This window comes from Fundulus heteroclitus, chromosome 22 (assembly GCF_011125445.2).
Source record: "Fundulus heteroclitus isolate FHET01 chromosome 22, MU-UCD_Fhet_4.1, whole genome shotgun sequence".
Lineage (NCBI taxonomy): Eukaryota > Metazoa > Chordata > Actinopteri > Cyprinodontiformes > Fundulidae > Fundulus > Fundulus heteroclitus.
The window spans coordinates 21,309,062-21,331,303 of NC_046382.1; the positions used below are offsets into that span (position 1 = coordinate 21,309,062).

Below are 22,242 nucleotides of genomic sequence, written 5' to 3' on the forward strand. Positions count from 1 at the left end.
AAAGTAATAAAGGTTTTATTACCATATGCAAAATACAGATAAATAACATTGTCAGGATACTGGGTTTAAATGGAATCCAATGTTACTATTAGGAGTAGCGTGTGATAAATTAACATGGAAAACACAGGGATAAAGATAAACCACTTTTTTTTGGCATTAGTGTGTCTCCTTTTTTCTCTCCATACTATTTTAAATACAAAAGAGATTGGGCAAAAAAAAAAAGAAATGAAATAAAACGTTTTACCTTTAAAATCTTTAAACAAATAATTCAGTCAGTAAACGTGATTTCTTTTTTTTTTATTCTACACTCATATCAACATAATGCTCAGTCTCAAGTAAAGTCAGATTGCAAGATATATTTATATTGAGAATGCGTCTGCAATCCCTGTCCTAAGTAATGGAGGCTGATATTCCTCAGTGGAGCTGCCGAGTGGGGATCCTGCGAGCCGGCTGGATACGGTGGGTTGCCAGAGGAATGTTTTCCCGGGCTACGGGGGTTGCTGGACCAGCCTGTCACACAGGTATCAAGTCCTTTCTCACTGGCAGGATGTCCCACGTCAAACCGTCGCCGTGTGGGGGGTGTCCGGAGGGAAGCAGGACGCGCGTCACCCAGTGACTGCACACAAGAGACAAAAGGAAGCGTTGCAGCTCGGCTCACAGACAAAAGATAAGATCCTGAGTGGTAAGTCTGTGCAGACGGCGATAACGCACCTTCTCTTCTCCACGCCTAAGAAGACTTTCCAGTTGTTCAGCTTGCCGTAGTTGAAAGGGTTTCTGTAAACCTGAAGAAACGATTAGAAACAGAAAGAAAGCGTTTAAAAAAACAATTAAAAGGTTGAAAGGCAGTTTAATAGGAAACCTTTCATTTTACTTTCACCATTGAGGTTTTGTGATTTCTAGGTTATGTTTTGTTGACTTAAACAGGAGTTTTCTAGGAATTTGGGTTGGATTTGAACTATGACGTTTTTTTTTTCCCCCCCAATAAGCTTTTAGTACTGATGGGGATTCGGGACCAGACCAAGAGCACAGCTCGGTGAAAAAGCATTTGCCCCCTTACAGATTCCTTCTGATCTGCCTTTCTTTAGTGAGATTTCAGTGTTTAAGATCATCAAATTCATTTTAATATCAGACAAATATAACAAGAGTAAATGAGTAATAAAGCAGTTTTTAAATTAGGATTTCATTAATAAAGGGAAGAAACTGTCCAAACCAACCTGGCCCTATATGAAAAAGTTAAAAATCTAATAAATGGCTGCGCAACTCATGGTGGCAACAACTGCTATCAAGCATATGAATAACTAGCAGTGAGTCATTTACACCACAGATCAACAGGTCAAACTTTCGCAGACTTGTTTTATCCAGGCTCTATTGTGACACCCTGAGTTACCGATGTCCTCTTGGCGCACACAGCGGTTCGCTGAAACCCGAGAAAGGGATTTATTAAAATCCTTTATAGCCTGATAGATGTAAATGACTTCATTTTTCATCTGTTCTTGAATTTCTTTCCATCGAGGCGTGATGTTTTGCTTTTTAAAGATCTTTCAGCCTAATTCATGTTGTCAAACATGTTCTATTTTTTAATAATCATCTTAACATGTCATTGCAACTTTTGGACATTCCATTGAAATGCGTCCTCTGCATTTAACCCATCCCTTTTTAGGGAGCAGCAGAGGGAGTATTCTCGGGCCAAGGGTCTTACTCAGAGGTCCAGAATGCAGTCTGTGGGATTAAAACCAGGGAACTCGCAGCCTTCCTGGAACATAAGCGCCCTGGTAGGCCACCACTCCCCTATTTAAGTGATTTCTGGCAATGACTCACACATCGGCGTGGCTACTCAAAGCAAACTCAGGTTTCCTAAAATATGTTATTCATTACTGTGAATTCATGATTTTAATTATTAAAGTGGGGGTTGAGGTGTTGGTGGGACATCTTTTTTTCCCCTTAATAAATGAAATTGTTCTTTTGAAAGCAGCATTTGTAATTGCTTAGGTTATCTTGTCAGACATTAAAAAGAGTTTGACAAGCAGAAACATTTATATGTGAGAAAAAAGACAAAACATAAGAAATCAAGAGGCAAATACCATTTCACAGCATCAAACTAAACTCAGTTTTAATTAAATACCTTTCCCCACGCTGCCAGTCTCTGTCCTTCTTTCTTGTTAACGTGTCTCTCAATGCTCGTCTCCCCTCTGGATATGAGAACTGCGTGCCAAACGGTCAGCGCTCCCAGCGCCACGGCCACTGTGCTGCGAAAGCAAAACACACATTTTAATTCTTCTTCAGCTGAAGGCCAACTCAGATATGCAGGAAAGCTACTGCGCCGCTTTCTGTTCTCTTACATTTAAAACAAACAAGGGCCAAACAATAGAATCGCTTAATTAATTTTATTTTTTTATTGCGCCACAAAACAGGTGCATGCAATGTTGTAATTAAACAAAAGAGTCAGATTTTCTGTAGGAAAAGGATATGTAAATCATCGTAAATCCCAGTTTGCAAATTCTTTTGTGCTCGACTGAAAAAAAAAAAAACTGAGAAATTATTTTTCTCTATTCTCAGCAGTGGGAACGGGAACTGGGTCGGCCTTTCTCTGAAAACACTTTTTGAATTCAGTCAGTTTTAATAAAAGAATCAGAAGCAGATTTTGGTGCGCCAAAGTCTGCAATTTGAGTCAAAGTCATTAGGTAGATGTGGCCATATTTTAAATGAATTTCAAGATAGGGCTGGACGATAAATCATTTACGATATATATCGATCAATAGACGTATGGTTCAATATAAAAAACGGGGTCAATAAAAAGTTAAATAAAAGAACAGCGCATTCTAGCCTATCATGTAGGTTAATACTACAGTCATTGCATCCTCCCAACCAATCACAAACCCAGAAAAGCTCCATCAGCCTTCAGAGGGTTCAGAGAACATGTGTCTCTTTTTTTTTCTTTTTTAACACTTACAGTTTTCATAAAACATCGGTTGAATGAAGGGTTGTGTTTGAATCCATTTATTTAAAAATAGGTCATTAAGCAACAGCATAAAATGGCCAGGGCTGCACTTAGAAATTTATATTTAGAATTTTTTTTTGATAATTATCCATATCGATCAATATGATTTCTAATTTATCGATATGCTTTTTTTCTATATCGTCCAGCCCTATTTCAAGATAACGGAAAAAGTGTGGTTTTTAAAGGACAAAAACTTTGTGTCATACCTAACGTTTTCAGTTGGAAGATTTCAAACTTGTCTGTAATAATTCTGCCCTGATTAAAAATAAAAAGCCTCAATCTGCATCCCCCACTTGTGATAATTGCTGAAGCCATTCTTGCATAGCAGTTGGGGGCCGCAACGCATCAGTCCGGTGCCCGCAAATGGCCCACTGGCCACACTTTGGACACCCCTGGGTTAAAGTGATCCCACACTTTTGACACTTTGTCGTTTTCTCTGTGCCTCTTTTTGCCCCCCAATGTCCCCCTCCTTGGCTGATAACTGCGTTTGGCGTCCACATACCAGCAGCGTAGGCTATCATTAGTGAAGGTGAGAGCAGTATGCAACACAGGTTACAACCTGGCCAGAAGACCGAAGACGAAGACGTAGCCTCGAGGTAGACAGTTTCCCTCGAGGAATTTTAGTTACTGAGGTCCTAAAATCATTAAGGCACTGTTTTAGCCCTAACTGAGAGTACAATATAAATGAAACACCTTTTTTGTTTGTTTACCTGGTGAGAACCCACATGTAGATGATGCTCTTGTGAATCATCCTTTCCTTTAAGGTGTATGGAGGTGCAGCGGTCTGGAAGTTGGTCTTCCCAAAGCAGAAAAAGAAAGGTACATATTAACCATCCATCAAATGAATAAAGAAAAGACAGCTTAGCTCGATCGTTGCCTTTTTTTTTGTGTGGAGATATTACCTGGCCAGATGGGAGAAGCCCTATAAGAAGTCCCATCCCTGTTACAGGAATCCCCGGCTTTTCCAAATCCGAATGCTTAAAGCGCTAAAGGAACAGCCCACAAACCCAAATCCAGACGTGAAAGACAGAAATATGACAGCGACAGTAAAACGTCCACCCCACCGATAAAAAACTAATTAAGAAGAGTGCAAGGATTACAAGGCGGAAGCGGCAAGCGGGCCCGAAGGCAACAGCGGGCCGGCTGCCTCACCTCAAGAGCGTTGTACGCGTCGAGGAACAGGTTTCTGCCGCTGATGCTACAGTAGACACAGCCCAGGGTCATGAAGAGGCAGAAAGAGAAGAAGTAGCGGTGGTTGAAGTGACCCACGCAGTTATTTAGCCAGGCTAACGGGCCGATGTTAAGGAAAACAAATACACAGCACGGCACAAACACTTTTTCAGCAACCGGTTGCGCTTTCCGAAACAAAGCTTGTAAAACCCAGTGGAGATAAAAGCGACAAAGGATACGGCAATGGTGGTCCATTTTTAGAATGCACCTGCAAGGACAACAAGAAGAGCGTTAGTTTTTTTTTTACAAATAAGTAACCAAGTCAGACATAAACAAAAAAAGTTAGAGCTGGGGGATATGGACAAAAAACAATATCTTGATATTTTTGGCTAAATGCTGATATGTGCTATTTATCTCAACATGTTTTTATTTTGGTGAAGTAATTATAAAAAGGCATCTCTGAATCAGATCTTTATCCCAAATGTCTCACAGGCAAGTAGATAAATATGAGAAACAGCTGAAAAATAACCTACTGGAATACATACTATATTATGTACCGAATATAGTATAGTATACAGGTGGGTAGTAATACCCACCTGTATACTATACTATATTCGGTACATATCCAGCTGTAAATTTAGTTCACAACACTAGTTATCTATATATTATACTCATAGGACAAATCTATCAGTAAAATTCTGTCTATAATAGCATACATCTCTATATTTATTCAGTAAAAACCCATGTTCTGTACTTATGGAACCATTGTTTATCATGCACTTCCTGCTATTGCACTTCTGGTTAGACCTAAACTGCATTTTGTTGCCTTGTACCTGTAACTGTGTAATGACAATAAAGTTGAATCTAATCTAATCTAATAAATGTCTAATTATAATGCAGTATAGACCATCTCCATATAAACGATATAGTCTCATTTTATATCTCTTTTAAAATAATCTCAGTATTTTTCTAAATCGTGGTGTATTGCCCAGCCCTAAGAACAGTAAATAAAATTAAGAAAAATGCTTAGAAAATAAGTACAAACAATTAAAAAATAAATAGAAATTAAGAATAAAATACAGAATATTAAATAAAACGAATAAAAAATAAGAAGAAACTAATTTAAAATCAACACCATTTCAATAAAATGATATTCTCACAAATGCACAGCGGCTCCAGGTTTCAAATTAGTCTCACCAGACGTGGAACAGCAGAATAAAGTTTTCTCACAAACATTTGGCAGTGATTATGCATGACTGGTACCAAAAAAAAAAAAAAAAAAAGAAAACTCTGACTACTTATTAAGAAAATAAAAGAAGTAGAGGAGTAAAGGCAGTCGCCCACCTGTTACAGATACCACAGTGATGTGTTCTCGCTGGTTTAGGCATGATGCACTTTTTACAGACCGACACAAACGGCCGGTCGTTTTTTTCCTACAAGAAACAGAACGGGTTTTTTGTTTTTTTGTTTTTTTTATCTGCAGAGGGATAAAACGCAGTGCAACTGGTTCTGCTGCTGAGAAGCAGATTTCATATCTTACCGTGGGGAGGTGACCAGGGGAAGTCTTGGCAGCTTTGTAGTAGTGAAAAGCGATCATGACGAGGTTCCAGTGCCCGTAACAAATGTGCCAAGCTATCCACGGCGGGGAGTACGTGTTTAAGATCAGAGGTAGAAGCACCATGTAGGCTATCGCCAGAATGGAGCAGGTCAGTATCACCACCAGGCAAACAAACAACTGAGAAACGTAAGACAAAAAAAAAAAAACGGGACAAACAATGAAAAACTGCTGTTTTTCATGAATGAAACAATTCACTGCAGCGGTGTTACACATATTCAGAGAACTTGCCTTTGAAAATAATAATAATGACGACTTATTATTAACACGGGCGCATTGTCCAAGACAAGAAATGGCCTGATATGCTTTTTTTTCCAAGAGGGGCCAGAGAGAAGTCTTCACAAAGGCACTCACCAAGCCGAACCAGCGCGTGACGTAGTCCACGGTCCAAAACACCGGCTCAAAGATGGAGTCGAAGACCACATCAGAGTCGGTGAGGGTGTTGAAGCAAAGCGACTGCACCAGCAGCCGCGCGTAGAGCCAGATCTTCCTGAGCCACAGCGGGAGTCTGTTCCTCCCTCGCCTGACGCACGACCGCAGGCGCCCGCTGCGCAGCAGGTTGAGCACGGAGCCGGGACTGCACCGCATCCTGCATTTGTAATGAGGAGACACCTGGAGAGACGACAGAAAGACACGCCGATAAGTCTACCTGCACAGACGTCTAATGCTTCTGCCATATTTGGCTGAGTATTATTCTCCCTGCACACAGTTTATTAGCCATTTGGCCAGTTAACAGAAGCCAGGGTTCCCACACCTTGGTGAACATTAAATTAAAGCACCTTTGAAGGACTTTCCAGGACCAATTTCCTCAAATTCAAGGACCACACGTGGCGGCATTTACCTACTGTGACCGCTGAATAGGTTATCATATACAATGCAAATTCAATAAAAGACTAAATGGCATAGAAGTTGTTGGGTCAGAAGCAATGCAAGAAAGTGGACTTAATTTATAGCCTACATTGATATTGATCATATTCATAGCCTACATTTATATCCACAGTACATGGCTATGCCATACTACATTACATATAAGATGTACATTAACCTACCGCTTCATGGAATTTTATGGAAAAAAGTGCAGCATTGAGATATTCAGAATTATATCAATTTGTTTCACTTACTTTCATCTTTGATTAAGCTAGTTTTTGACTTGGACTCTGAAAAGTCGCTAAATATAGCGACAAAGTCGCTGAGTTGGCAACACTGCATGAATGTAACCTATTGGACGCACGTAGGGCTAAACCATAACCTACCAACTAACGAAGAAGAGCAAACGTACTTTTGCAAATTAAAAGTCTGCGGAATCAACATAATTTCAAAAGATCATGTGATAGTAAAATAATGACACATGAGTCGTCATCCGTGTGAACTTTCAACCCCACAAAAAAATTCAAGGACTTTCAAGGACAAGGTGTTTTTTTTGGCTGTTTTCAAGAACTTTCAAGGGCCTTGAATTTATTTTTTCAAATTCACAAACATTTCAAGGATTTCAAGGACCCGTGGGAACCCTGAGAATCAAAGGGCATCCACAAAAACACTCAAACTGCCCATCATACTGGTTCTACGGTTTAAAGCCCTTTAAATTGGAGGGAAGAGGAAGAGGGGGAGTGAGCAGGGGTTTTTCTACAGGTGTGTGACGTGTATGAATGCAGTGCTGTGTCTCCTTCGCCTGTTGTTGTACACCTTCGCCTCTCTTTCAGGAAACAGTTTTGAAATGCTCCGTTATTCCACCAGCGTTACTCGATAGTGACACAATAATGGACAACAACAATCCCAGTGTTGAACCATTTCTGCAGCAGTGAGGACAAATGTTGCTCAAAATGAAAAGAAGTTAGATCTTTTTATGTTTTTTTTTGTTTTGTTTGTTTTTTACTCAAGGGTGCCCTACTGCGAGAACCTTTTATTGCAAGATCCGTAGGATATCTGAAAATCAGCTTGCACGGGACCAAAAGACGAACCACCCCATGTAAAGTATATCACTGCCTCAGTTTAAGAAGCCAACACATTAGAGAAAATGCTTGCCCAATACAGTGAACTGCTGTAGCCATCGCAGAAGCAATGTATGCAAAAAGGGCCGCTTTTTAAATGTACATCTCTCCTACTAACAGAGGGGGGGGGGGGGGGGGGGGGAGGAATCTGGGCCTTAAGGACAGGTAGATGAAGACACCCGGAAACAGAAATCATGCTGGGCTTTGTTTCTGGAGGACAGGTAATTAAAAGCACACAATAAAACTCCCTCAAACTCGTGAGAATGAATTAGGACCTCTACCTGGTAAATGAGACTCACGTTTGATGCATTTAACAATTACAGTTGGAGCCCACCTGACCAATCATCAGCCCACGCCCGGCACTCTAAAGGCTGCACAATGGGAGAGAGCAGCGATCACAGGGACAGTTATAAACCCTAACACACGTAATTATGAGCAGAGAATAAAGCACCCGTTTGTTCGCGTCCACAAAGCGGCAGAAGCAGCCTGGTTTGACTGCATTCCGGACAAGGTGGAGTCTGGGTGGAGGCTCTTCTAGCTAAGGTGAGAGTCAGCGGTCAGGGGGGTGGGGGGGCAGCAGATTTCTGTCACCAACAGATTCCCCTCATCAGTCAGTGGCAGGATCTCCCACAAACACCCGCAGAGCACCTTATGAAAGCAGAGTCAGCGGTGCATAATTCACGCCGCCACTTAACTGTCTCTCTGCGACATTAAGGCGCTCCCAAAATCCCTTTTGTCTGGATGTCACGGACAGCTTTGCAACAGCAGACAGCGTGTGCTCCGGCTCCCCGGTGACTCTTACCGACACGTTCGGCGGAGAATTGTAACGCTTACCTGGTTATGGAGCGGAGGGGCTGGCTGAGCTAACCCCTGTGGAGGACATGGTTAAAGTCACCATAAAGCGGAGTTGTCGCTATCCTACAGCAGCAGCGGGATCCTGGACCTGTCACAGTTAACAGCTGAATCCTGACCCGGAGCTACTGCGCATGCGCTTCCTGCGTTACCGCGATGCATCACGGTTCCCCGAGTCAGGAAGTGGGCATTACGTTTACTGCTGCTTTTGCTCGTCGTCACTAATTTTAATTTCTGTTTAATTTTTTTGTATCTTTAAAAAACAGAATTACCTCAAACGGCTGCAGAACTAGTATGTTAAGTTAATAAACAATATAAAACGGGTCGTTTTGTCTCTGGAATTGTGGGAAGTACCAGTTGGTGGCGGCAATGCTTACCTAACGTTTTTGCTAACCGCCATTAAATTTCAAGAAGAAGAAGAAGAAAGAGGAATTGTGGGAGTTGAAGTCTTCCCGGGGACGTCAGCATGTGTAGTCGCGTGTCCACGTCTAGTAGCTAGCTGTGTTGTCGTGGTTGACTTCAGTCATAAAATGTCGTTTTGTTTCAACTTCGACGTTTCAGCGCAAACAGACACAGCCGAAGACACGGGTGGAAATAAACGGCAAAGCGAAAGGAGAGACCATGATGCTGAATACGTGAGTAATGTTTTAGTTCATCAATCTTATGTTCTGATGTCTTACATTACGGTCTATTTTGGTTGCCCAGAACGAGTAGTGGTGCAAGATGTCATGAAAACGATGGTAGGATCTGCTTCAGCGCCGGGCTAAAAGGCTTTTCTGCTGCAGTTTACTATACTCTTGATTTTTGGTTTGTTTTCTTTTCTTCCTAATTTGGCCATGACAAATTAGCTGATGTGGAAATCAGACTGCTGCACAACTTTTGTTTCGCTGGTCTACTCCCACTTCCAAAACGTCATATTATGAGAGTTAAGGGGGAACATTTGCAGAATAGTCACACTTTGCAGAACTATTTTAGTCCTGACCTGGAGTAATGGGGCCAAGTTAGATTCTTTGAATTATTTTTATTCTTTACGAGAATAAAGTCAGGAGAATGAAGCCAAAGGGATGCGAAAATAAACTCATAATATTACAACAACAAAAAAATTACAAATAAAATATATTCTGAGATTAAAGTCCCTCTAAAACTGTTTGAGTGGCTGAGTCTAACAGCAGATTTGCCACATTCAACATGGCGGATGCTCTGACTCATCCGCAGCATAGACAGAACCCGGCCAATGAGGCGTCTAGTATATAAATGTCTATGGTTGTTGGTACTGCTGCTACACAGTAAGAAGGTCCTGTGTCCAAATCTGGCCGGGGTCTTTCTGTGAAGGTTCTGTCTGGGTACTCTAGCATTCTCCCACATTCTTAAAAACATCCACGTTAGGTTAGTCATTCTGCTGGGAATTGCAGCTTAGGTAGGAGTCTGTGCATGCATGGTTGTCTTGTCTGACTATGAAGTGGGCGTCCTCCAACATGTGTGATTCTGGTTTTTTGTTTGTTTGTTTTGACAAATTTAAATGCAGGACTGGATGTTTTTGTTTTAACACAAGGACAAAAAGTATCTACCCTTTGCCTGTGTAAATATTTTTTTATTGACAGCCTTGTTGCTTTGAATGAAAAATAGTTGACATACCATTGCATAAAAAACTGTTCTCAGTCCTATAACTTTTCCTATTACAATGTGATGAAAATAAGGATGTTACAATCATGTGGGGGGAAATTCAGGACACTCCATGAAATATGCATTCATGCATCCTCGGATGCCACCCATCCTTGGATGGGTGGCAGAGAGCTGGGAGATGTTTGGGGATTTCTGGCATGAATGACCAGCTGCAGCTCACCCCACAGCATTTAAGACGAAAAGAAGATCTGGAATTTGACTCTGAACCGGACCTTTCCATCTCTACCAGTACTTTCCAAACATGGGACTGACTGAAGTGTCAAACTATTTGAAAGACGTTTAAATTCCTTACCAGACCCATACGGTGCTACAGTCTTCTTTCTAAAGGCCTCAGACAACTCTTCTGAGCTCGCCATTGGTGTTCAGGCTCGCTTTTTTTGTTTTTTTTTTTATAGTTTTTTATATTTTACAGAACATTGTAAATTGTATTTTCTTCAGTTTTTATTGTTTATTGATATTACTTGAATTTTTCTTTACTGTTAAAATTACTATTAAATATGCATATGTCCAAATTTGTTTAAAAACACACCAACGCATCGGGTACCCTAATTGTTTGCTTAACTGTATTTATCTTAATACTTGAAAAGGGAGTCAAAAGTGAGAAATAAGCTTTAAATTGGCGGTTCATTTGATTTTTACATCAAATGCTTTAAGCCCTTCTTAGCTTTTACACTATCTAGATGAGCAAAGGGACATTTAAAAATCCCTTCCCTCATCGAGATAGTCAACTAGACAACCAAAGTGCTTTCCAATAAAATTATAAAAATTATTTAAAAACAGAATAACACAAATAAAACTGATGAAAGAATAAGTAAAAGTCAGAATGTTTGAATAACATGCCACTGTGGTGAGGGGAATTAAAAGCCTTCCTGAACAAAACGTCTTGGGGTTGGATTTAAAAAAGCCCAGGTCAGTGATTTAGTGGAGATGTAGAAAAATCTGAGCTAATTAATGCCGCCGTTGGCAATGGCTGCTGTTAATTATGATGTTAGACAAAAATGGGGTTTTGCTTCTTTAACAGATCTCTTAATTTAAAACATGATATTTAAATCAAAATCTTCTGTATGTTATCGGAGATGCCTTAGTTCCCGTACAACCGGAAACAAAACAGTCAGCGAGGAGCTGTTAGATCTTCACCACTAGAGAGCGTTAGTTCATTATCCTTTAATAGGAGCGTCACATCAACAAAGGGTTCAAGAGATGGGAGACTAGGTGAATCATTATTGGCTGTGTCAGACGCTAAAGTACTGAGGCAAGCTCAAAGCTTTCTTCTCTTTTTTTTTTTTCTTTTTTTTTTTTTTTGTTACCAGAATTGTTGTGTGCCTGTGGGTGTGATCCACATGACATCGGCGAGCAGCGTTTTAAAGTCACGTAGTGAGTCACAAGGCTGATGGGTAACAGTCTCATGTTCGAGTTTAGCAAGCAGTCAGCCAGCTTTGTCATCATGTCATCTTTAGAGTATTAGGGAAAAAAGAAAGAAAGAAAGCTGACATGAGAAGAAAAACTCCACCAATAACCACGCCGGCCCAAATTATTCATCATGTACCGCAAATTAAGACGTACTGAGCCTTCTAAAACACGGCTTACATAAATGTCCCCTTTAGTATTGAGGCTTGCCTTTTGACAGAAGTGCCATATATTTTCACGGCGATCCTGATTTTTGGTTTTCTTGTATTATTTTGACTAATTCCGTTTTTTTTTTTTTTTTTTCCTCTCAGAACTATAAGGAGGGAAAAGGGGGAAATGTTCTTTTGATAGTGATAATCGAAGGTTTGAATACAGAAGAAGAATGGAAAAACAAACAAATTACGACGAGGCCCACAGCTATGCGTCACGCTATGTGCCCCTAATGTTTTAAGGATTTTTATATAACCGGAAAAAAATACATCAAAGGTAATTGTTGCGTTTGTGGACTGAAAACGGTGGGAGTTCTTAGTTTTGATGCACTTGGTAAATAGGCCAGTACTGGTCCCCTTGACGACTGATCGGTGCGTCCCTACTTTGTTTCTGAATTGTTTTCTTTTATTTTCTATTTTTTAAATGTTTTTAATCGCCATAATTTGCTGCCATGATTTCACGGTGACCTGGATGGTACAAACAGGCCAAAGTCAAGCTTGTGATCAACAAACAAAAAAAACACCCTGATCATTACTCATGTCAAAAATCTCCAAATAGGGTTTTTAGATTCTTTTTATTTGAATTGCAAACCCAGCGTCTCTGACTGAAACCCCCCGAGCACACGGCTCGTTTATTTCCCTGACGCATGCCGCTTTCTGTTGCAGGCAGAACACGAGGATCAGACACCAGCCGGTCCAGTAAAGGAGGCCAAAGAGCACCTTCCTCCTACTGACCCCCACTTCCTCCTCACTGACGCCATCGCTGAAACGGTTACCATCGGAGCGCTTCCCGCCCTGCACTTCCTCAACGAGACCGTCTTCGAGAGGACGGCCTCGGAGAGGGAGGACGGGGAGAAAATCCTCTCTCGCAGGGAGGAGAAGAACTCTGATCTCATCTCCGGCGTGTACGAGGGAGGCCTGAAGGTGTGGGAGTGCACCTACGACGTCCTGGAGCTGATGGAGAAAGAGGGCGAAACGTTCAGCGGGAGAGCGGTGTTGGATTTGGGCTGTGGAGCGGGGCTGCTGGGAATCCTGGCCCTAAAGAGAGGAGCCCGGCACGTCCTCTTTCAAGATTACAACAGCACAGTCATAGAGCAGCTCACGGTGCCAAATGTGATCCTGAACTGCCAAGACGATGACGACGACATAGAGGGCGAGAAAAAGGGGAAGGGGAAAAAAGAAGACGACAGTTGCGTTGCGAAAGAGGATTCAAATGCCGGCAGCCCACCTCCGAAGAAAAGATTAGCTGACCTGTCCCAGCATCCGTTAATGAGGAGGTGCCGTTTTTACTCCGGGGACTGGAGGACGTTTCTTCCTTTGGTCCTAAAGGAGGAATCACAGCCCAAATTTGACATTATATTCACCTCAGAGACCATCTACAACACCTGCCACTACCCTGCCCTGCATGAAACGCTCCACCGGCTGCTGGCACCCAGCGGCCTGGTGTACCTGGCAACCAAATCACACTACTTTGGCGTTGGCGGTGGGCTGCATCTGTTTGAGACGTTTGTGGAGCAGAGGGGCGTTTTCCAGCTGGATCGCCTGTGGGACGGAGCGGAAGGCCTGCAGAGACACGTAGTGGTGCTGCGCTTTAAACAGCTAAAGGACAATTGACCGAGACACGTCCAAGAAAATGTTAGGCGTTGAATCCTTGGGTGGAAAAACGTTTGTGTGCTTTCTAGAGATGCACTGGTCGGAGATTTTGTGGCCAATTTCCAATCACTGATTTTTGTAAAGATGTGACCGACCGATGCAGATTTCTCTCTGCAAACTATAAAAAAAATAGTCTTTTATCTGTCTGAATAAATTGAAATCTTATTTGTCTTCACCAACAACATCTTTTATATTAATATTGCAAAAAATAATTTCAAAGTTTTTTTTGTTGTTGTTGAGAAACAAACAGTCCAAAAATTCTAAAACTATTTCTGTGTCACAATGAAGCTGGGTTTAGTAGATTCTGTGCAGATGAAACACAAACAATAAGAATTAGAGCAAATTTCCTTTACAAAATAGATAAGTAACTTTTTTTTATACATCTCAAATGTCGAGGTGTACCATATCCAAGCATCTGGAGTTTTCTGTAGGGCACAAGTTGGGAGAAAGCTCTGGTTTACAGTTATATGCTAGAGTATTGGATCGTTCATCCACATATCATACCTAATCAGGAGCCTTTCTCTAGGGCTGGATGATAATTCAACAACAATATATGTTGATTGATGGACGTATATCAATGATGGAAAACAAAATAGAATAACAGTTTTCTTTCCTTTTCCATTCTAGCCTATCATGTTGGGTAATATTATAGTCATTACATCCTGCCAACCAATCACAAACGCAGACCCAGGAACACTCTGTGATCTAGCTCCGCCCCCTTCAAAGAGTTCAGAGAGCACATGTTCTTTTTTTTTTTTTTTTTTTCTTAAAAACCTGCAGTTTTGGTAAAAAGTTGGTTGAATAAATGGTTGAGTTTGAATTCAGTGTTTGTGTTTATCTCTATCTAAAAACAGGTCATTAAGCAACAGCATAACATGACCAGGGCTGCACTTAAAATATATATTTTGAATATCAATCAATATGATTTCTATTTAATTGATATCCTTTGTTACTATGTCGTCCAGCCCTACCTTTTACAGACTTTTTGTTAGGAATGGTTTCAAAGTTGCAAAAGGTTTCTGTAAAATTTCTTACTTATTCACTCATACTCGTTTATAGTAGAGGTGAGAAGACTAACATTTACAGCTCATCTTTGTGGGATTTTTTTTTTTTTTAACAAAATACACCACATATGGGAGGGGGGGACGACCTCAAACAAGTCGGGCCAAATAGAACAGATGATCAATGTATAATAACACAGAGTGACTGAAGGTTTTGTCTGGTTGTGTGAAGCATAGAGTTATGAATCATTGCACCTCCTGGTGTTAATCAGCTGGCTGTCAGAAGCCTTCTATCGTGTTCCTATACATAAAAAAAGGCCTCTTCGCCTGTTCAGAAACGTCTCTGACAGAGCAGACAGTCATGACGTTGAAACTGAAGGAGGGACCTCCACCACTCCTGTTCTGGTAAGGCTGTTTTGAAAGTACGGCGTGTAAGCTATGAGCTGGTTACGAAGCCGTTTTAAATAAAGGTCATTTTGGTTTCAAACCTTTAGTGTTGACAGTGCGATACCTTGAAACCTGCATTTGGGTTTTAAAAGTCGTCATGCCATGAGCCATTCATAGCCGCCCATACCTGGTTGTGAACCACAGCTCTGCAATAAAACAGGATTTCACTGTTGTTGAAATGTGATAAATCTTTTAAAATGACTGTGGTGTCTGACTTTAGCACTCAGCAGGATAGCATTAGTAACAGTAGACATTACCATGTATTCTTTGTACAGTACGTTGTCCCATAACCGTAAAAGTTCCTAAAGTTAGCCAACTTTTTCTAAATCCAGCAAGACAGAGTTAAATTTAAGGTTAATGATAGCAACCCCCCTCCCCCCCAAACCACGAATGAAGCACCAACATGTCCCCATAAATAAAAACGGTTTCCTTTCTAGAAGCTTGTTCCTCCTGTTTTTCTTCCCTTGACTTCATTTCCTTGACTTTTTTTTTTTCAATACAGAAAAAAAAAGCTCAATTTTCTTCCCTCAGTAACCACATCCACACTGATGAGTGCTGTCAAAGTGTTCGAGTTTCGATGAAGTGTGCTATGATGGGGAAACTAGATCGGACTTTTAGCTTCCGACTAACCAATCACCAATTATCAGGGCCGGTCAAGCAAAGATATCTCTGACTGTTTCAATCAAAAGCCGATTTCTTGGCACATTACTTGTGCATGTTTTTAAACTAGGAACTGTTGTAAAAAAAATTATAATAATAAAAATACATTCTTGGATTCCCCCGTTCCTTTTTTAGCTCGGATAAAGAAATTTGAATATGCCAGTAACTGAAGTGATCCTAAAAGGGGCCGCCCCAGGTCTTTAGATGCACAGGGGAGGACAGAGAGGAAATGGGCTCAGTGACCTTTGCAAGTGTTCAAACACCAGCATGAAAGCCGGGCTTGTTCCCGCCATCCAGCGCAAAATGTCAATTGCAACTTATCCCGCAGGCCCAGGGACGGAGTTTGAAAGCGGACGCTGCCGTCACCGCACATCAATGGCGAAGGGGATCTTTGGGGGTCTCTGTACCTCTTATTTTCTGTTTTTTTTTTTTTTTTCTGGATACATGATCCTAATGGGTCCTGCTGCGAAACAATGAGTCCCGACACGTTTCGGGCGCATGCACGTTAAAGGAAACATGCATAGAGACGTAGCCAAGCGTGAGGGAGGGAACTACGTGCCATTTTTCCCAACGCCGTGTGGAATCCCCTTCTACGGAACAAGGAAATCCAGAGAATAAATCTAACAGGGATTTTTTCTGAGGAAGAACACATCAAGCCCGGACTAGTTGCTCGGTAGCTGAGGTAAGCGGCAGGTGAAGAGGATGAGGAAATCAGAGTGGGTTTTTTTTTTTTTGCTTCTTTTTTTTTAGTTTTTTCCACTGTTGCTGAACAATAGGACTCTATATGAAGAAGCTATGTCATTGTGTGTTTGGCTTCCCCAGAACAGCAAACAAAGCTGAACGAGGCTATATTTTAACAGGGTTCAGATAGACATCCACCATTTTTTTTTTTTTTTTTTTTACTACATTCGTCCCTCCACAGGTTGATGAACTCACCTCTCACAGAAACGGCCTTTTTTTTTTTTTGGGAACATATCAGCTGCTGCTCTAACACGACTGTACTGCTTGAACACCCACGAGCGCATAAGCAGACTTTCCGGTTCCCTATTGTGTAAATACATTCCAGCTCCGTTCACCTCGTACATTACATAGGGTCCCCCCACCACCACCACCACCTAACATGGTTTCTGTATGCAGAAAGTGACCGACAAACTTCCAGCCAGTCTGCTTTGTCATCGTAGCCCCCTTCATCTCGACAGCTGCTCTGTGGCCTGCGGGGAAATTCCTCCTTTCCTCGAGTAGACACAGCCTTTCCCCTGCTTACTTTATGGGAACAGGGGCCAGGGCAAGTCAGATGGTTTTCCTCAGAAACTATTATGTGTTGATTCACTGCGAGGGGGCGTGCTTGTTCACACCCACTGCTTCCTTCTTACTGGGAAGTGACTGTCGGGCTTACCGTACGGAGGGAGTGTATGAAAAACAGAGAGGAGGGAGGTTTGACGGGGCGAAGGGGAAAGGTGCTATTTAAGCACATTTGCTGCGAGTGTCAGGCACTGTTTCGCGCTTCCTCGGGAGCTGGAGTTCGTGGCGGAGGGAGCTTGGAAGGAAGAGGCAGGTGGATCTTTGAAGGGACGTGTGGGGGGGGGGGGAGAGAAAAAAAGCTTCAAGGTTTTGAACAGGGACTGCTGAAGTGTGTGTAAACCTGGGAAGTCCTGGCTTTGAGTGAGGAGGTTCGTTTCTGACACATCCAGGATCTGGGTGGATGTTCTTCGGGGTATGTTTATAAATGATTTGATACGTTTTGATGTTTCTGAAGTAGCTGGTCGTGTGGAGTGTCTCAAAATGAAACCAAATGTTCCAGTTTTTTTGAACGCCAACCGGGAACTGTTTCTCTAACTCTGATTAATTCCTGTTGTTGAAGTCTTGCTGAGTTGATGTTTCTTTTTCCAAGTACACAGGCCCCATAGGACCTGTTGTTTCGCTGTTTAGCTGCCATAAAGGTGTGAGTTTCCCAAACGTGCTAAGGTGTGGTCTTCCTTAGAAAGATGTCCGTACGGCTCTGTGCCCTGCAGGCTTTAAAATGCGCAAACCAGCATCAGTGAGATAACATTGAAATTGTTTATCGCAACCGTCTTTACCAATATTGACTCCAGGCCTTGGATGAGGTGTGTGTGTGTGTGTGTGTGGGGGGGGGGGGGGGGAGGGGGGTCTGTACCACAGAGCAGCACGGTTAATATCAAACCCATTTACTTATACTGTGTGTGTGTGTGTGTGTGTGTGTGCAGCACAAAGACCCACAGCAGTTCCTTTCCTGGCAGCGTAGCTGATGAGTCATTTTAATTTTTGACCGGAGCACCGTCACCCTCATCAGTCAGTACTTTCATGAGTGGACAAACTTTCGCTTTGGTAGAGCGTGCAGGAACATTAGAGTTTAGGAGAAGTTTGGGGTCCTGAAACGGGACGTTCCCTTAACACCAGAAGGAAATCTATTCAGTCATATCTTCCCCTACAATGTTCGTTAACTCTTTTAGTTTACTCCTCCCATAAGTATATATATATACACACACACTCTCCACAAGCAGTGAGTATTAGCTGCGTGAGGCCAAATTTAGTCACCGCAGTGGTGGTGTCTTGCTCAATCTTACCATGGAAGAAGCTGAGCTGATGTTATCATGTCATCCTCACCCTGCTGTTCTTGAGAAATGGGGATGGGCGCCTTGTCACTCGGCTCGCTGTGTAACAACCAACTGGTTTGCACTCCCTTTTTTTCTTACTTAGCTCAGTAGTTATGCTGCGGTTATGGGTACTATGTGATGTTTTGCCCTCTCTGACTGTGCCAGATGGGTGATCTAACGCGGAGAGACACGAGTTTCTTCAGACAGGTTTGCCGTCGGAGGATCAAGACGCTGCTGAGGACCACGTGCCGTCGGGTGCTCTGCTGTGAGAACTGAATTCCATAGATGGTGGCATGTGAAGGTGTCATCTATGGGCTCAGTTCTTTTGGCTTGGTACTGGTTTGTCGGGCACGTTGTACGAAAATCCGACAGCAGCCATCGTGATCATCTTAATGCATTAATGCGGGTATAAGTGTTGAATTTGGGCAACTTGTATTTCGAACTAAATGTTGAAGTTGTTTAAAACCCAAAGATACTTTCTTAATGTATGTACTATGGGCAATAAGAATTAAATAAACAATTGTAAATTGTTCTTTTTTTTTTCTTGGATTTTATTAAAGTGTGTACAACATGTTTTTTCTCTTTTGTTTAATTTCTTTTTAAACTGAAAAACAGAAATGAAATCTGTAACAACTGTGATTGTAATTAGCAACAATGGGTAAATTATATGAGCAAACATTACAACTGATCTGATGTCTTTTTTTTTACGAAGTTTTACAAAATTGCAAAGAACCCCCTGAAATGCGATGAGTTGTGAGGCTTTCGTGAACTGAAAATCGCTCTTGCCCAGCTCTGTTTTTGTGGATGAAACAATATCCACAAAAACAGACGGAAACAAACGCAATGAGAAATTCATGTAGTTTCTATAACACTGTAACCGAAAGGAATATCCGTGTTAGTGATTTCAAACCAAATGCGATGAAGACTGAAACAGCAAATATCAATGGATATACTCATGATATCCTCCTGAATCATAATGCCAGGACTGCCACATCATAAGATCAAAGCCGAAACTTTCAGACTGAAAGGTTAATAATTGTAGTTTCATCTCATTAGCCTGCTCTTGCGAAATTAGTTAGATTTTTAGCTGTTTCCATTTGCTACAGAGTACTTCTCTCAGGGCATTTGACTCAAAGGAATTGTGATTTTTTTTTATTTAACTGTATTTGCTTCACTTTTAACCTGCAAATTTTTCTTGCGTAATGATCAGAGCTCGGACAAACTCTGAGGTGAAGCAGTTTATTCCACCCCGATCACACTACGCCGTAGGAAGACGTCACCTATGGGGGTTGTACTCTGTGTTTGAGTACCCTGTTTATCATATGGGATCGGAAATGTGGTTTCTCTAGTGCCACTGCGTTGCAAAATCAATGTATAATGGAAACACTGTAAATTCATTACCAACCTGTGAAGAATCTCCCTAATTTATCAAATATTCTGATTTAATTTGAGCAATACTATATCACCTTATATGTTGACCTCCGAACTCATCTTTATTGGTTCGGCCCTTTTTACACAAAATGTAAGTCCTGCTTCGTTTACACAGTTTAATTGCCATTGTTGTCAGATGAAAAAGAGGTTTTATGACACAAGTACACTGTAATTACCACTCATGGAGGAACCAATGCTGTGAAATAAATAGTTTAACTTGTATGTTGTTATGCCTGTGTAATTTGATATACATTTCTAAATAAAATATTCAAAAACCAAAAAAATGTTCAGTAGGTTTTTTCCCCCCTCATTCTGAATAAAATGGGGCCTTGTCTGAATGCGTACATAAAAGTTGGTGAATTAGTTATGTGGATGTGCACTTCCACACTGGACCATTCTGTCAGACATTTTAATCATTCTGGTATAGTCTAAACTGAATAGATGAATCATAGGTTTATTTAAGTTATTTATTTATCGTATGTGTGAGTGGCATCACCTACGAGGATCTTTACTCTATCAGGCTATGCTGTCACACTGACTAAATTATAATAATATTCAGGGTTCTTTTTCCCGTAAAGAAATTTCACTTGTCTTCAAGTATCATAATAGACTACAATTTAATTTGGTCCCTAATATTCTATGTGCTTTCCTAAAAAGTTATTGTAGTAAGGTCCTTTTACATAAATTATCTGTACTAGTAGAGCATAGTAACATGAAATGGAAAGAAAGAACAGCTTTGAGGTTCTTAGGAATTACTTCATTAATTGACAATTCTGCTTTACAATGATGTCTACAAATAAACCTGAACAATTGCTAAATGTGCTCAATGCTAAATATGCTCAATTAAAATAATAATATTATTATTATTATTATTATTATTATTATTATTATATATATATATAATAATAATAATAATAATAATAATAATAATAATATTATTATTAATATATATATATATATATATATATATATATATATATATATATATATATATATATATATATATATATATATATATATATATATATATATATATATATAAATTAATAACTAATCCATGAAAAATACACCAAATATACCAGTAATAAAGGCTTGATTAAAAAAGCATGTGTGTAATTAACATGAGATACTGAAATAATATTGAAATTTATTGAATATTAATGTATCTATCTATCGTGTATCCTGTAGTTTTTTTCCATCTGGATTTCTTTTTCTTAAAAACACGTTTTTATTTATTAGCGGTTGATACTTTCAAACTCCTAAAGTTTTATTTTTTATTTATTTTATTTTATTTACTTGTTATCATTATTACGTTGGAATTATTATGTGTTAGTATTTAGTATTACTATTCTATGTCTTATGAAAGCTGTTGACGTCAGTTCGACCACCACGGACAATTTCTAGAGAAACTTCTACATTTTCATTGCTCAACCTACTTTCCCAACTCTGCTGCCGGACACGCCCACTGAAAGCGGATCATTCAATCATAATCAGCTCCTAACCCTACCCTCTGTGCTTATTGGTGACTTTTACCCGTCAATCTTATGACGTCGACATTCTCGTCCAACCAAAAGCTAACGCCTTTCCATGTAGAAAGAGCAACAGGAGTTTAGCGAAGCGGTCGGACCACAGACTTCTACACCCTGTTTGTGGCACATTTATGGTGTAGTTTTGTCAACTTTGGTTCATCGGAGAGAACCGATACAGACTCCATAAACTCGGGTTGAATTTTTCATACAACCACCCGGTTTGTTCGAGGCCGTAGTATGGATGAAATACGGCCTAACAGTGGTGCGCAAGCTCACGGGCTGGTGCCACTGTTTCCTCCCGGACTGCAGGCTATTTATGGGGAATGTCGGCGACTTTACCCCGATCAGGCCAACCCGCTGCAAGTTACTGCCATTGTTAAATATTGGTAGGTAACACGCTGTGTTGTACCTGGTCTGATTCACATTTATAAACAGATACTCTAGCAAATAGCTTTTTAGGATGAAAGGCTAAGAAATAGCTTTAAGTTAGCTTAGCGCACAATGCTAACGTTAGCGGTTAAGCTATCCCACATCCTGGAATATGCTTATTAAACAAGTACAAAACGACACGAACTTGGTTCAAACACTACATATGGGAGCAGTAAGCACTATTTAGCTCCATTTATAGTCGCTTTTTTATGCTTCTTTAGTGAACAAACGGGCTGTAGAGGAAGCTCGGTGCACTGACAACAAAAAGGAAATCTTACATGCTCAGTGGTTTTCCTCCTGCAGGCTTGGCGGACCGGACCCGTTAGACTACATCAGCATGTACCGGAACATGGGCTGCCCGGCCCAGGACGTCCAGGAGCACTGGCACTATGTCAGCTTTGGCCTCAGCGACCTGTACGGAGACAATCGGGTTCACGAGTAAGTGAATTTATTCGTGCAATGACGTCATCTGTCTCTAATAGAACAGCAGCAGAGCCCGTCTACAGTTTAATACCGAGTTTCCTGCTGAGTTTGACGTGCATTTTGACCCATCCC

At 40.9% G+C, this 22,242-nt stretch overlaps 3 protein-coding genes across 6 annotated transcripts in view; 2 read left to right on the plus strand and 1 right to left on the minus strand.

Moving 5' to 3' along the window:
* Positions 1-22,087, minus strand: zdhhc16a (zinc finger DHHC-type palmitoyltransferase 16a). Of its 3 annotated transcripts, none has more exons than XM_036126013.1 (11): positions 21,966-22,087; positions 6,138-6,395; positions 5,709-5,903; positions 5,513-5,601; positions 4,408-4,436; positions 4,151-4,284; positions 3,901-3,984; positions 3,709-3,794; positions 2,123-2,246; positions 712-782; positions 1-616 (listed from the first exon to the last, which is right to left on the minus strand). In XM_036126013.1, the coding sequence occupies exons 2-11, from the start codon at positions 6,369-6,371 to the stop codon at positions 514-516; spliced, it is 1,149 nt and encodes a 382-aa protein (XP_035981906.1). In that variant the 5' UTR covers positions 6,372-6,395; positions 21,966-22,087; the 3' UTR covers positions 1-513. The 3 variants fall into 3 exon arrangements, with proteins under 3 accessions (XP_035981906.1, XP_035981905.1, XP_035981907.1); XM_036126012.1 differs by lacking the exon at positions 21,966-22,087 and adding an exon at positions 8,606-8,766; XM_036126014.1 differs by lacking the exons at positions 3,901-3,984; positions 21,966-22,087 and adding an exon at positions 8,606-8,767.
* On the plus strand, positions 9,053-13,719 carry mettl18 (methyltransferase like 18). Its single transcript, XM_021307518.2, has 2 exons — positions 9,053-9,258; positions 12,589-13,719. The coding sequence occupies exons 1-2, from the start codon at positions 9,154-9,156 to the stop codon at positions 13,534-13,536; spliced, it is 1,053 nt and encodes a 350-aa protein (XP_021163193.2). The 5' UTR covers positions 9,053-9,153; the 3' UTR covers positions 13,537-13,719.
* sufu (suppressor of fused homolog (Drosophila)) overlaps positions 21,305-22,242 on the plus strand; it is a 14,930-nt gene continuing 13,992 nt past the window's right edge. For both annotated transcript variants that reach the window (XM_036126010.1, XM_036126011.1), the window contains exons 1-2: positions 21,305-21,644; positions 21,991-22,125. In XM_036126010.1, the coding sequence (XP_035981903.1) occupies positions 21,496-21,644; positions 21,991-22,125 (284 nt within the window). In that variant the 5' untranslated portion in view covers positions 21,305-21,495. The remainder of the gene's footprint in view (positions 21,645-21,990; positions 22,126-22,242) is intronic.

Bases quoted from the DNA above. Each gene is read 5' to 3' on its own strand.
- zdhhc16a (XM_036126013.1), bottom strand. From the start codon at position 6,371: ATGCGGTGCAGTCCCGGCTCCGTGCTCAACCTGCTGCGCAGCGGGCGC. The intron at 4,285-4,407 runs GTATCCTTTGTC...TCGGCCCGTTAG, and splicing joins AAAAATGGACCACCATTGCC to CCTGGCTAAATAACTGCGTG. The intron at 3,795-3,900 runs GTAATATCTCCA...TGCTTTGGGAAG, and splicing joins GGCTTCTCCCATCTGGCCAG to ACCAACTTCCAGACCGCTGC.
- mettl18 (XM_021307518.2), top strand. From the start codon at position 9,154: ATGTCGTTTTGTTTCAACTTCGACGTTTCAGCGCAAACAGACACAGCC. The intron at 9,259-12,588 runs GTGAGTAATGTT...TTTCTGTTGCAG, and splicing joins GAGACCATGATGCTGAATAC to GCAGAACACGAGGATCAGAC.